The sequence below is a fragment of the Strix aluco genome, chromosome Z, assembly GCF_031877795.1.
Source record: "Strix aluco isolate bStrAlu1 chromosome Z, bStrAlu1.hap1, whole genome shotgun sequence".
Taxonomy (NCBI): Eukaryota; Metazoa; Chordata; class Aves; order Strigiformes; family Strigidae; genus Strix; species Strix aluco.
Window position 1 is genome coordinate 7,210,059 of NC_133971.1, and position 15,045 is coordinate 7,225,103.

Below are 15,045 nucleotides of genomic sequence, written 5' to 3' on the forward strand. Positions count from 1 at the left end.
CTGCAAGGCTAAAGTGTCCGCCTCATGACTGCAGCTAAACACTTAGATGAAACTGGTATTCAGAGTTTAGAAAATACTTTGATCACATCAGTGTCTCAGTCAACACCGGACTGAAACACCGAGTTCTATTCTGAGAGCACAGAAGAGTTACAAGCTTACGGAACCTGGAACCCACCACTTCTATGGGAGCCATAGCTCCCACCCTGCAGGGGGATTTTGGGTGGCCTCTCTCCTTATTCTTGAATCAGGCTGCTATGCAGTCAGAAATACAATATACAAAAAGAGAAGCCAAAAAGGCACTCCAGCTGACTTTCAACTTCAAGGGCTCTCAGCTGGTTTTGTTAGCCTTGGAGACTGTATACAGCTTCACATACAAGTCTGATTATATGGAGTAAATTCATCTCCTTGGATGAGTTCACTTTCTTTTATGAACGTCAGACTGCCTTAAAAACGTTAAGAACTGCCTGGCTGGATTGGTCCAGCGGTCCACCTAGCAATGCACCCACCCTGTCTCCAACAGCGGCAGTTGGAAAGGCTATTTTAGGAGAACATGAGTCTGGCCTCTTTCTGTGGTTCACTCCCCTTGTACTGTTCCAGCACGTCTGCTGTATTAAGGATGATGGGAGGGCACATTCCTGCCTGGTAATTTTGCATCCATTTATGGACAAGTGGTCTCATGAATTTGTCTAAACGCTTTTGAACTGCTGATACCATCTGCTTCCACAACTTGAGAGCACAGGTGCTTAAGTACAAATTGCTTTCAGTTAATGTGGATACCTAACTTCCACTTAAATAGCATTTATAATGCTTTTTTATTAAAAAAAAAAAAAAAAAAAAAAAAAAAAAAGCCAAAGGGCTTGACCAAAAGCCCTTGCTACAGAAAACAAAAAGGGAAATTGTTATAAAGTTTTCAGTGCCTTGTGACCATATCAGTTGCCTTTCAAACAGAGCTAAATGTGTCATACGATATCCACTTCTTTCATATTGTGCAATCAATGTTGTTCTGTATTTTATAATTTTTCACAAAAACATTCAATAAGGGGGAATGTTCAGTAACCAGCTTCATTGCAGTAGTGGATTGTTAGAGGTCATGGCAGGGGGAAGACAGAAGAGCAACCCACCTCAAAATCTCTGCTTGGGAAGCTCTGTGGAAGCAAAGCCACTGCTAGATAAATTATCTGTAAATGCAATGTGTATCAGGGAAACAGTTCTACAGAAGTAGAAAAGAATCAAGAGAAACAATACTATTACATTGTAATTCATTCAGTTAATTACTATCTGTGTGGAAAATATTATTGAATCTTCATTTCAGAATAACTGATCAACTCAAGTAACAATAGTACCAGGACTTAAAAGTCTATCCGAAATTGTGCCCCAGAAAATGCCAAGGATCCTCCTACTGCTTTTTATCTCTACGTGTAAATTATCCATTAAACCTGTGTATTTATTCTACATCATTTGGTATTAGTCTACTATTTGGTCTTTTCCTCCTATGAAATTAGTTGGGATTGGGTTTATGTCCAAAAAATCTTACTGGAAAAAGCATGATTAAACTGTAGGGCAGCTATACATTATTAACTCATGTTTAGTTTTAAAGTAAAACCTACTCACTAGCTTGTACAGCACTACCGCTTGGTTTAAACCACAGAAGTTCAATACACCACAGAAAATTTTAGCTGGAAATAAATATCCACCCAGCTTTCCCATTCTTAGATTTTTTCCCTGTGTAACAGCTTTCCAATATATACTGGTAAGACTCCCTTTCCTCAGGAAGTTGTACTAATAATTTTCCAAAAATATTAGCAGGGGATCCATAGCAACTGTTGATATGACTCAAAATGATTTAGGAGTGATCTTAGCAACCTTCTGTTAAGATATACTGTATACAGCCTCCCCCACTTAGCAAAATCCCACAATATGGCAAGAAAGATTTGTATGTCTAAGAATAGCTACCTACACACATTTTTCAAGATGACTGAGCCATAATGATTTAAATCCTCCCTACCACAGTTTCAGCAAGATGTGCCTCTACAACACTATATCAATGTGTTCTGTTCAGAGTTTTGAATCTTTCTCCCTTTTTAAATCACACCATTAACATCCCTGACATTTTAGAAATAATGTTTATTGATTTTTCTGTTAACACTGTTATAAATTAAGTGATGTAATGGACAGGATTATTGAAGTACTATAAAGAATACATCTTCCAGATTCTTAACTACATATTGAAAAAGAGCAGACTCTGGATTAATACAGAAATAGTGCAGTTCTGTGCTGTTATTTAGGTAGTTTAGGTTTGCTTGACTACTTTTTATATGACAGAATGGACATATAACAGAGATTATATTACAACTACCTGCTAAGTATCAAATGACAGAAGAAAAACACCTCATTCAGATGAAATTGAGAAATAAATGTTGAGAGAAAAAAAAAAAGACACAGAATTTCTTATCACTTACTATTCTGAAACTTAAGATCAGTACTTTGTGGGACAGTGTTGCTAATTCATCACTTTTAACAGAAGAAGTGCTATTAGTAAATGGGAACAGCTTTGATCTTGTAGAGGAGGACTCAAAAAACAGTTGAAGACTCTGCATCTGAAGGTGCATGAACAGTGCAGAAGGAAACCCGCAGAATCACCTTCAGTCCTTACTTGACCAGCATTGGTACCAACAGTCCACACCTTATTTTACGAGTTATACAGGGTGACCCTTTAAGCTAAGACTTGAAGCACTGTGGATCATCTTTTAATAGACCACCACATAAAAAACAAGCACTTAGGAATTTATGCAAGATTATAGAACAGCAGAAACACACCAAAGGAAAAAGAAATTTTGAAGAAAGGTGTATTTGCAGAGATCGCTATTCCCAAGTTAGACCATTAGGTTTATCTTTTCTGCAGTACCATGAAGGAGAGGCACATGAAAAAGAAGTTTTATGAGAAGACAGAGTGACAGAATAACACAGTCAATACGACAACAGGAAACTTCTCATTCTTAAAAATCCTGAAGGTTTTTGCACTATTCTGGAAGCAGAATTTCAGACTGGCAGAAGATCTGAGTTCGCATAATCTTGAGGCTTAGATTTGCACTGTCCTCACAAACCGCTACATTTACAGTTGGTATGAGAATGCTCTGAATATTTTTCTGGAGAGACAGAAAAGCACTAAACAAGCAAAACACTGATTTATTGTTGGCAAACCCAAAACTAAGGTATCACACATGAAACGTGTTCACTCCTGTGGCTGGGGGAGGTGCCCTGCACGCACAGCTCTAAGTCACATTTTGGCAACAGAAGTAACTGCATCTGAACAGTTTTGGTTAAAAAGGGCAAGAGGGGTAGGGACGTATGGCCACATGTGCTCTGTAACTTCCATAATCCTTCAGAGTCCTGACTCACAGATTAATTCTTTAGACTATTTCTGCAGGACCTTCAAGACACCAAGCTTTCATTCTTGTTTTATGAGGCAGTTTTTCAACTGTTGAGTCTCCTACAATAATGCAATTCGACTTCTATCCTTGGATGTTTGATTTTACATTCCATCATCACTAAGCATTGATTAAGCCTTAGCCCCTATACTTGATTGTGTTTATGACTTTGTTTTCTCAGGGGGAGGTCAGGCTTTATGACAACATCACATGGTTAAAAACAGAGTTTCTGGTGATACTTCGTACTGACTGTGATCAGGTACATTCATCAGGTTTTAAAAGTCTCTCGTTAGTTTGCTTCTATACTGGAAAAAAATAGCTAAGGCATGGACTCGCACAAGTGACAAGAATCAATAACGGACTTGGGCATATCTGTTCAAAGGGCTTGTACCTAAACCTTGCAGAATTATGACTCAGCTTCATTGTAGCCTTAGAAATGCATGTTTCTTAAGAGTGTTGACTCTCCCCACAGATCAAAAAAACCATGTCTGTCGCTGGGCATGTCCGTAAACAACTGCATCTTGAAAAGATGATCAGTTCGGCCTGTACCCCAGTATGAGTCCCAGAGTATGTCTGTGACAGCAGTGCAGATAGCCTGTAGGCACTCACCCAGCATGCCTACCAAAGCAGGTCTTGCACAAAACACATGAAAAAGAAGCACATGTAGGCAGTTATACTCTCCTTTACTACACAAGCAAGTAGAGAACTCACCAGAGACAGAAGAGACCTAGATTCAAATTTCTTTTCTGCTTGATTTAGAGTAAATCTCTTAACTTCCTACCACTGACCTACATGGTATTCTGAGGTGGTAATGCTTTACTTTCCCCTGTTGAAGTTGTTCTACTTTGTATACATTTTTATTAATACCCATCAGGGCAAAGAAAGCATGAAAAATGACTAGTGCCTTCACCCATTTTCCAAGCCAGTAAATACTCTACTACTTTTAAACAACTTTCACAAGGTGCCTGGGAAATAAATGGGTCTTTGTTCAACTTCTAATAGGTGACTGTATACATCACCAATCCAGTACCAGTTCACACTCTCCGGAGAAACCAATGACTCAATCCGGTGTGAAGACTACACTATTGTTTTGGTCCTTGATGCAGGTACTTCACAATAGGTTTGGACCACTCAAACACACCAGGATGAAAATCCATGCACTTCCAATGCCTATCCCGTACCCATTCTAACAAAAAAGGGCTTCAGTCTTGAATACTGTCATCTTAGACTGTCAGTTATCTTAGAGCTGGAAAAATGTAAACATGGATCACCAATACAGCTGAGCATCTGTGCTCAGTTTTTTATTTATATTTTTAAATAGTTCAATTATTATTTGAAAGTTGGGCCACTAGACATACATTAAAACTTTCAAAATGGCTTTCTTGCTGTATGTAATAATGCATATAGCTTATGTGGAATAGTATCTGGTGAAGTCACTAAGCTCTTAAATCTTCATGATTACCATACCATGATTTTGAAAGGCAGGTTTCTAAAAATTAGACGACAAAATCTGATATTTTCAGGTACTTATGGCCTCTGTATTTCCAACTTCTACAGCAAGGACCTAATACCACATAGTCTAAAGACAGAAATTCTGGCTATAACCATATAGTCACCTTCTGCTGCTTCATATCTCCCATTCATCTTGGGAGAGATTTCTACAATTATAAAAGGTAAAATGTAGCCTATACAGCTTACCTAAACTTTAGTTATCCTTGTTTTTTAAATTCCTGGTTGTTAAATCACACGCTACCATGTGGTAAAATACGTTTACCTTTATAATCAGGAAGATTTCTCCCCCTTTGTTTCATTTCTATTCTCTACTCTCTGTTCTTTGTTTTTGAATCTTTTTCCTGTTCTTGTGGTTTATTCATTTCAAATTGTCTCATCATTTAGCATTTGATCATGGCAGTTTTGGACTGCTGCCAACTTAACTATGCCTCTGGTATATTATACATGGATATTAATGTGGTGGATCTGCTGTTCAATTACACAAAGAAGGACCAATATGTTTGAGCTGTTTCACACAATGCCACTATGTATTTACTTAAAACTGTACTGGACTTCTCTGCTGAGTATCACACTGCATGTGAGAGAAATATGTGTCTCTCTGCTGCCATCCATTACCACGGTGACTTACCTCATCATTCTTTTGTCTAGACTTTTCTTTCCATTTACTGTAACTTTCTTTTAGCTGGATACATTTGCCTGAGTTTTTGGAGAATGTGTCTTGGTTTTGTTTTCCACTATTAACTGAAATCTCTCCAGGAATCTTAAGTTATATTTTTACATTCATCCTATTTGCAACTTCTCTCAGTCTGACATATTTGTCTTTTTCTCCCCCCGCCTCTTCCAAACATCTAGATCTCTTATTTGCTCTTACAGCTGATATATAACTAGCTTAATAAGTACTTTTAAAAAGCAATGCAGTCAGAAGAAACACCAGGGCTGGCAGCCTGAAGAGCCCAGAAGGTTACCCAGCATGGTGGTATGGGGGATGTAAGGCCGGGACTCCATCCTAAATCAAGCTGAATGGGAAAATCCAACTGAGGGACAGCGAGGAAAGCTCTGTCTGCTGTTCAGGAAAGGCTACAAAGACTTGGAAGGGAGCTTCTTGTGAAGAGTACATTTCTAGCATCCATTAATTCAAAAAGGTAAAGAGACATTCTTCTGTGTACAACGTGTAGAGGGAAATAACTAATACAGGATATCCTCAAAAGCACCCACCAAGTTACAAGTAAACTATTCAGGAGACAGGCATGCAATGTCTGCAATTCCATTTCTGACTCTGTAAAAAGAAGCTAAAATCACAGTTGGCAATGGTTCTGAAATGCAACAGTAATCCATAAATACTCCTTAATTTTCCTGTCATTGCAGAATTAAGCTGCTTCCAGCTCACACAGATCTTACCAGGTGTGCTAAATTGATGTCGTTATAAGCCATCAGGAAATACCCACAGAGACCTGTAGCAACATTTAGAAGTTTTGTTAAACAGCTGTGTGTTATAATTGATTTGTATTATTTAAAACAGCTAAAGCAAGTTATCGCCGGATGTAGAAAAGGGATGACTGAAGACTCCAGGGAGATTTAACTCAGAAGACAGCCAATCACAGGAACTTCATTCGAGCATTTTAAGATTATTACTAGAGGAAGTGCAATTAAATCATCACCATTTATCAATTATCATTATAAAATACTATGCAACCTTATCATGCTAATTTATTTATGAGAAGGTAACTAGTTGACTTCTGCTTTTTGCAATAAAAATAATCTAGTCAGTAAAAATATTTGAAGATGCTTCCTCTGAAAATGAGCGTGACTTTCCACAATAGCCAAAAGCAACTAAAAAAGTTCAAATTTTACCTAAAATTTGGTTTTGGAAATGTAATTGCCAAAAAGCTAAATTCTTTGGAGCTTAGGAAATGTCTCAGATCCTGATCACAGATGTATTTTACCATAGAGACTATAAGCCAAAATATAGCTGTATTAAAAATGTGCACAGGCATGGCACCCACATTTCATAAAATATATGGAATATAAGTCCCAAATGATTAGTGTAAAATCCTGGATCCAGGAGAAAAAAAGGCAGCATGACTTTCTTTTCCTAATCTGCCAATTATTGAATCATAGTGAAAAATCAGCCCTAGTTAAAAGTTAAGTAACATTACGCATGGACAGTGGTAAGCTCAATTTTTCTTCTCAGTGGTGGATTGCTTGTAGAATTTAAATTTTGTATCTGTTTTGGAGCAAAATCCTAAACCTTTTCTCTCTGCTGTTCATGTGTACTGAGAGTTCAAGCCTGATTTGGTGAGTTTGCCCAATGACTTGCATTATATGATCTGTGTCCCTGTAGGCAAAGCCTAACCCACATAACAAAATGGGTCAGCACAAAATCAGAAAAGGAAAACTCTGTATTTCAATTCAGAACCCTGATTCATTTGAGAGGGAAAAATACTCTTTTTCTTGTAGACCTAATTCTTGCTTTGATCTGAGGCTTGCAGGTTAGTGCTTACAGTATGTTTTTATTATCTTTCATAATTCCTTTGAGAATACTCTGATTTCTACTGCTGATTTATATTTGGACTGGCATACGCATCTCTCAGTTTACAAGGGGAAGTGTTTGTTGCACCCATGGTTGCTGGCACTGAAAATATGGCAGTATTCACACTGCTAATTGTACTGATCCTTTCCTCTCCTCTGATTCAGCTCCAGAGATGTACGCTTCCACAAACCACGCATTCCTTTGTCTTCTTATCACTTGACTGAATGACCATAAGCAAATGCACCCTCACTGCCTGGTGCCTTTCTGCTTTCATCTAAAATTAAAACTGTAGACCTCTTAAAGCTGCCCTCCTGGAGGCTCTCTCTTGCAGCCATGTGGGAAAGTACATTTCCAATCCAGGAATGCAGCTGGGGCCTTTGGACCAAGTTCAATACTGATGTAAAGCAGGCTAACCTCACTGAAGTCAGTGGAATTCAATGGCCTTGAGCCACAGGTACACACAGCAAAAAGGCGTGCATACAAACGGCACAGGAAAAAAAAAAGCAAAGTTATTCCAAATTATGTAGTGGGATTGCTGGAGGATCTTAACTTCTCTGGCTTTTGCTACCTGCCAGCAGTTCCAGTGTTGTGCTATCAGCCTGAGGTACAGTCTGTATTACTCTAGGATAAACAGTTTAACTTAGTTTGTAATCTCCTTATTTAATGGAAAGTCACCTTGATGTTACGTTCCATAGTATTTTCCTGCTCTAACTTTGCGAATTTCTCCAAAATGTTTTTCCTTACATCTTAGTTTGTGCTTGTCACTGGACTCACACTGAACTGTCTCTGGAGAGGTGTCACAGAGACAACAGGTTCAGCACTCTATACATTTTACCACCCATAAACCCTGTTTCTGCAAGCCTTTGTGTGTATGTATCTCACACACTTCTCTAGTTATTAGCTACAGGAGAGTTTTACTTTATTGTTCCTTAAGAGGCAAAAATAATCTCTGGGTGAGAGTGACCTGGTTTTCCTTTTGGCTTCCACACCTCTGGCTTTACACATTCCAAACATACTGTTTATGCTTTTTTCTCAGTAGCACTGCATTATTATTTATTACCTATACAGAGCTGTAGGTTCTTGAAGTGCTTTGCAGATGAATAGAAAGAGACTGTGCTTTCTACAGAGGAGCTTCAACGCAGCTTCAGGCCACAGTATAACATGAGCGTAGAAAAGGCACACCATCTCTGGAGTGCACATAGAAGATTCTCCTGTAGTTTTGCAGGTGGGAATATAAACTATTCACAAGCCAGAACAGCTCAGCTGGGAAATACCAGACATGTCAGCCCTAAAGGATACCTAGCATTGATCGCAGGGTTACTGGTCTCTGTCTACCAGGAATGCAAGAAGGTGGATGCAGCGAAGTCAAAGTTAATTGAATCCTCTGCCTCTCTATGCAGAAACAGTCATGATTGATTTAGCCACAAACCTGAAACTTCAGCCATAAATCATGAAACTTTAGTGAAAAATCTGAATACTTTTTTGCGCAGAAAATCAGTTATCTGCTACCATATTGCATGATTTTATTAAAACCCAAATTTCTCATCTTCATTCTGCAGTAGACAAGTCAGGTAATTAATACTTTGTGTAAAAGCATGTATTACGAGAATCTGCAAACTCAGAACTGGAATTCAGACATGAACAGCAAACATCAGAAAACCAACGCTTGTTAGGTTCTCAGGGAGCTTTTATAATATATAAAAAATAGTCTGTGGCTGCAAAAACATGAATGCTGCTTGTGTAATCATCACTGAGTACCAGCTACAAATAGGCATCCTGTAATTAAATTGTATTAGTTGAATTAAGGAAACACCTGTAGAACTCAGTTGAAGTTACATCCCTGTTGTGCTGGCTGCTGTGGTGAGAGACCTGTGTACCTGGAAACAGCTAAAAACAAAAAGTTAAGGAAGGAAGGGGGAGGAAGAAAGGACACATTAGTATCTTTGTCTGATGATAAAAAAATCACACCCAAAGAGTCTCTACTCTTTGTCCAAACTTGCACTGAAGGCCTGCAGCCAAGGGAATAAACCAGAGCAACCAAATTGCCTCTGAACCATATCTCTCTTCCTTGAACAAGTATGACTGTTTTCAAGAGAGCCATCATCACAAGCCTGGGAACGGTTGCTGAAATGATCTGGTGACTTTAAAACCACTTTAAATGAAAGTGATTTGAATAGCTCTAAAAGAAGGCAGTGATATCACAGTTTACTAATCTGTTTCCTCTTGTAAAACACGGCATTCATTAACCATCAGTTCTTAAGGACATAGTCAGCAATAACTTATTATTTGATTGAGAGACCAGTTTTTGCCCCTTCAATCCTAAAGATTGCAAGTCTATTTAAAATTGAAAATTACAGTCTTTTTTAGTAATTTGATTAATAGACAATCTGTGAAATGTTACACTAATATATTTTACTTACATAAATAAGTCTACTTTTGTATTTACCCAAATCCATGATTACTCAGAAATTGCCTGAAGTTTTCAGGACTGGCTTTGGAAAAGTATTTTAAATGAAAGATACTGTCACATTAAGTCTTACATGGTGAACACCTATATATCCTTCAAAATCCAGGACTAAAACTACTGTTGGTAATGGGCTCAGCACAACCTCAGTTAGACTTTTATATATTTTACTTGTGTCCAGGAGGGGAATAAGGCCACTGAGGATTCAGGCATATATTGCATTCATCAATTTTGTAAAGGACCAGTGGTTTCTCACCTGCTGTGTAATAGTGTCCCAGGGCCCCTCCAGCAGACGAGCCTGGTAGCATGCATGAACATTTTTCCATATTTCATCCAGAGTTAAAGGTCTTCCATCTGTCAGGGGCAGGGGGGGGGAACAGCGACCCACAGTCAAAACTCTTAAGCATGTTGTATCTTTAATACAGAATAGCAAAACTAAATCTGAAAATATTGATTATCTGGAAGCAGATGGAAAAAATAACAGCAAAACGTGACTGAGCCCCTTCTGGCCCCATAACTCGAAAACAGTGTTGCTCAAATCCTGACTGAAGGGGCATATAACACTACCCTGAATTCCCTGTTCAGCACTCTCCTCTGTCACCTGAGAGTAACAACTTACTGTTCTGGTAAGGTGTGAAGTTAAACTAATTCTGTAAAACAATGCATCGATGAGATAAAATTAAAACCACAAAACAAATCATAAACAGTTACCTCATGTAAATACATACAATCCATACTGAGAGTGTGGAAAAAATCTAAGGAATAAAATTCTGCAGACAAACGTTTACTTCATTTTGGTAACGTACACGCCTATTTCTTCCTGAGCTGCATTTATATAGCTTTGTTGCATCAGGTTTTTAGTTGTGATGTTAGAATTATACCAAGATATTAGTATCAACCACTTAGAAAATAAGCATGTCAATTTTTCCTGAATATTTGTTTTTGGCAAACAGGAATAGAATATTTTGATATACTTTCAATAAGTAGCTTCATCTTGGCATTTATTCGGTGTCAGAAACCATCATCCTGTGATAAATAGTTTTATTCAACTGACATTTTCATGTCTGTAAAACGAACAAGATTTATTCACCCAATTAACATTTGAATGCCGTGTTTAGATATAAGTTAAAACCAGCAGCCTACAGACTCTGTTTTGTCTTAATTTCTGCCCATATTTATAAAAAAGCACCAAGTTTTGAACTTACAGAAGCACCACATAGCAGAAGCACGTGGCAAATAAAGTATCTGAGGTGGTAACAGCGTATTAACTAGGCATACCATGCCACCCTTGTGACTGTGACAACTGTCAGACCATCATGCCAGAGTTGTGCTGGAGATGGTCTAACATTAATTTACTACGAAATTTGTTACAAGAGCATAAGTTAACTTTAGAAGGATGTATTTACACTCAGATCATCTGTGTGCGGGTAATATGAGATGCCATGCCTACTTGCAATTTTCTGTTTTCTATTCAACCTGCAAAGAGTATCCAGAAAAAGTCCAAATGTAAAATGTAGAACACACATTCTAATGCAAAATTTGACTTGCCACTCTAGATTTTTTCCGTACACCTTTCTTTGCATCTGAGGATTTTTCTCATAACACTTGAGCAAGTTCAGATCATACATATGGAATGGATTACTCCGATTCTAACCGTTAATCTCATTTACAGAAACAATCAAAAATTATTGAAGCATTAATCATATTAGTTAAAATTGAGTTTTGTCTTCATCTCATGGATTTTATTACTTCATGTATGAGAAGCAGTATATCTTCCATCATATATTATATCTCCCATGATATCATATATCAGTTGATCAGAAGCTCAACATGAGCCAGCAACATGCTCACAGCCCAGAAAGCCAACCATGTCCTAGGCTGCATCAAGGGCCAGCAAGGCGAGGGAGGGGATTCTCCCCCTCTGCTCTGCTCTCGTGAGACCCCCCCTGCAGTGCTGTGTCCAGCTCTGGGGCACCAACATCAGAAGGACACAGACCTGCTCAAGCGGGGCCAGAGGAGGCCACAAAGATGCTCAGGGGGCTGGAGCACCTCCCCTGTGAGGACAGGCTGAGAGTTGGGGGTGTTCATCTGGAGAAGAGAAGGCTCTGGGGAGACCTTAGAGCGGCCTCCCAGGACTTCAAGGGGCTACAGGAAAGATGGGGAGGGACTCTTGATCAGGGGGTGTAGGGATAGGATGAGGGGTAACAGTTTTAAACTGAAAGAGAGTGCAGATTTAGATTAGATATAATGAAGAAATTCTTCCCTGTGAGGGTGGTGAGACCCTGGCACAGGTTTCCCAGAGAAGCTGTGGCTGCCCCCTCCCTGGAAGGGTTCAAGGCCAGGTTGGACGGGGCTTTGGGCAACCTGGGCTAGTGGAAGGTGTCCCTGCCCATGGCAGAGGGTTGGAAGTGATGGTCTTTCATGTCCTGTCCAACCCAAACCATTTTATGGTTCTATGGTTCTATAACATTTCAATATAGAATTATTTTCATTTCAGAGAAAAATACAAATACATCACATTGGAGTGAGATCACAGAAAGTAAAATACTTCAATAGTTTATACAGAGTAATTGCAATATTTCACATAGGAACAAAAAATTGATCTGGGCATTCTGACTATGCACTTATATATTAAAATATGCTTGGATTTAAATTTCCCTACATTTTTAATTTTCTGCACTACTTTAATATATTTCACTAAACTTTAAATGAGTTTGAATTAAGTGTGGTCTTTAAACTAAGCTTTCATACATGTTCCCAAGTACTGTGTTCTTGTAAATTCTTATTTAACTGACTAGCTTTGTTTTCTAGAAGATGGGAGGCCAGATGCAGCAAGAAAGAACAAGCTACCAATACTTAAAATGGATGTGAGGTTCAACTACATAGCTATGAAATGAAAGATCCTTGCAAAAGGAGACAGGGTGGATGGGCAGTTTCCCCATCCTCTTTTGTGGGATGAAGACCTGAAAGTCTGTCATTTTCCCTCTCAATTAGAAAACAATAACAACAAAACAAACCAAGTACACTAAGATCTTAAAATGACTGCTAGAAGGACTGTTTGTTAGAGAGCATCTGGGGAAGAAGAAGAGGAGTTTGGAGTTTTTGCATCCTGTTTTGGTTTTATTACTGTTTCAGTGTCAGAAGGTAAGAGTGGATGATAAAACCAGTTTGTGGTGGGTTGACTTTGGCTGGACACCAGGTGCCTACCCAAGCTGCTCTATCACTCCCCTCCTCAGCTGGACGGGGGAAAGAGAATATAATGAATGACTTGTGGGTTGAGATAAGGACAATTTAATGAAGCAAAAGCAAAGGTCATGCACAAAAGCAAAGGAAAACAGAAGATTTTACTCTCTACTTCCCATCAGCAGGTGATATCCAGCCACTTCCCAGGAAGCAGGGCTTCAGTACGCATAGCGGTTGCTCTGGAAGACAAATGTCATAATAACCAATGTCCCCCCTGCTTCTCCCTTCTCTTAGCTTTTACTGCTGAGCAGAGGTCATATGGCATGGAATATCCCTTTTGGATCTTGCCCACCCCCAGCCAACTGGTGAGGAGGCAATGTTGGAGAGGCAGCCTTGGCGCTGTGCGAGCACTGCTCAGCAGCGGCCAACACGCTGGCGTGTCATCAGCACCCTTCCAGCTACCCATGCAAAGCACAGCCCTAGGAGGGCTGCTACGGGGAAATTAACTCCATCTCAGACAGACCAAATACACCATTTCAGGCAGTCTGGCTGGAGGTGTGTTTTGTCCTTTAAAACTCCTTGGTTTGTGTGAATTTGGTCATCTGCTTAGGATAATGTAAGTGAATCCATTTTATTCGCAAGCTCCCAGATTTGCACAAAACACACATCTGTATTTGCCGGGCACTTCTAGACCCCTTTTTCCAGGGCTGCCAGCATTCACATGTTAAGGAGCCTTGTTACACGTTCTTGCAACCCACTGAGACCTCAAATATCCAGCTGGGCTGACAGAGAAGTCTGTAATTGTTGCTGCTAGCAACAAGAGGCCACTGTGGCACCTGCTGAGCCAAGCAGCTTCTCTGCTTCTTGTCTCATTCTTTCCTGTGATGGAGCTGAACTCACAATGTTCAGCCAGAAAATGAAGGCAACAGCAGCATCATGCCAAGAGAAGTGGCAGGAGAGGAAGGTAGAGGCTTCAAATTCACCCAGCAATACATTTACTCATCATCCACCCACGATGACACAGCTGTTGGGATGCTTGCAGCTTGGCCCAAATCTTATCCCAAGTCTAGCTGGGAGCGGGTGTGCAGACAGAAGCAAAAGTTTATGGTTATATGTTATTTGTATAATTCAGCTCATTAAATAATTACAGATAGTGAAAGGAAATGTACAGCACACAGCAATAGCTGCTGATGGGTCATGCCAGATTTACTGTACCTTTGCCTGAAGCTCCATGCCCGTAATGCCAGAAATCTGGCAGACAACACATCATCAGTTCATCCGTACTAACCCAGGCTCTGCGAAATGCAGACTCTGATACGATAAACTTGACATCTACCCAGCAAGAAAGGCCAGTGGATCCTGAGAAGTGACCAACTAAGATTTTTGTTAAGAGAAAGGAGATAAAGGATAAGAGTCAAGAACTCCTAAGTATGGGTTCTGTCTCTGCCATTAATTAACTATGGGCTCGAATCAACCAGTTCATCTGCCTTTAACAGTCAGGGAAGAACAACTACAGCCTTTCTATCACAAACTCAGATTTTTACTATTTAAACTGTCTCGACTATAACAAACTTTTCTGAGAAAAGCTTATTGATGGTCCACTTGGGGTTAACTCATTTATGTCACCACAAATAAATAGCTGAAAAGCAGATGGTTGAGTGCCCCCTCACAGCAGCAAGGTGTGGCATTAAGGCTACATATGAGTTGCAGCTCCCAGCTAACTTGGCACCGTAATTTCTGCAAAGAGCCTAAATTCTTTAGGCATACAAATTTCACATACATTTTCAGAGAAAATTTTCAGGCTTCCCAAGTTGCTGTATTCTGTCTTCTTGATGTTTACTGAGGGCTTTTAATAATTTCTTGGATTTCCAATTAAAGATGAAATGGTGCACAAATTGTTTTGAGGCTTTATTCTGGTACACTTTCCA

At 39.4% G+C, this 15,045-nt stretch overlaps 1 protein-coding gene across 4 annotated transcripts in view; it reads right to left on the bottom strand.

The window, feature by feature from the left end:
- ATG10 (autophagy related 10) overlaps positions 1 to 15,045 on the bottom strand; it is an 89,263-nt gene that overhangs the window by 18,137 nt on the left and 56,081 nt on the right. For all 4 annotated transcript variants that reach the window (XR_012621559.1, XR_012621560.1, XM_074812068.1 and 1 more), the window contains one exon: positions 10,191 to 10,288. Coding sequence is in view for 2 of the 4 variants with exons in the window: in XM_074812068.1 (XP_074668169.1) it covers positions 10,191 to 10,288 (98 nt within the window). In the remaining 2 variants the exon portion in view is untranslated. The remainder of the gene's footprint in view (positions 1 to 10,190; positions 10,289 to 15,045) is intronic.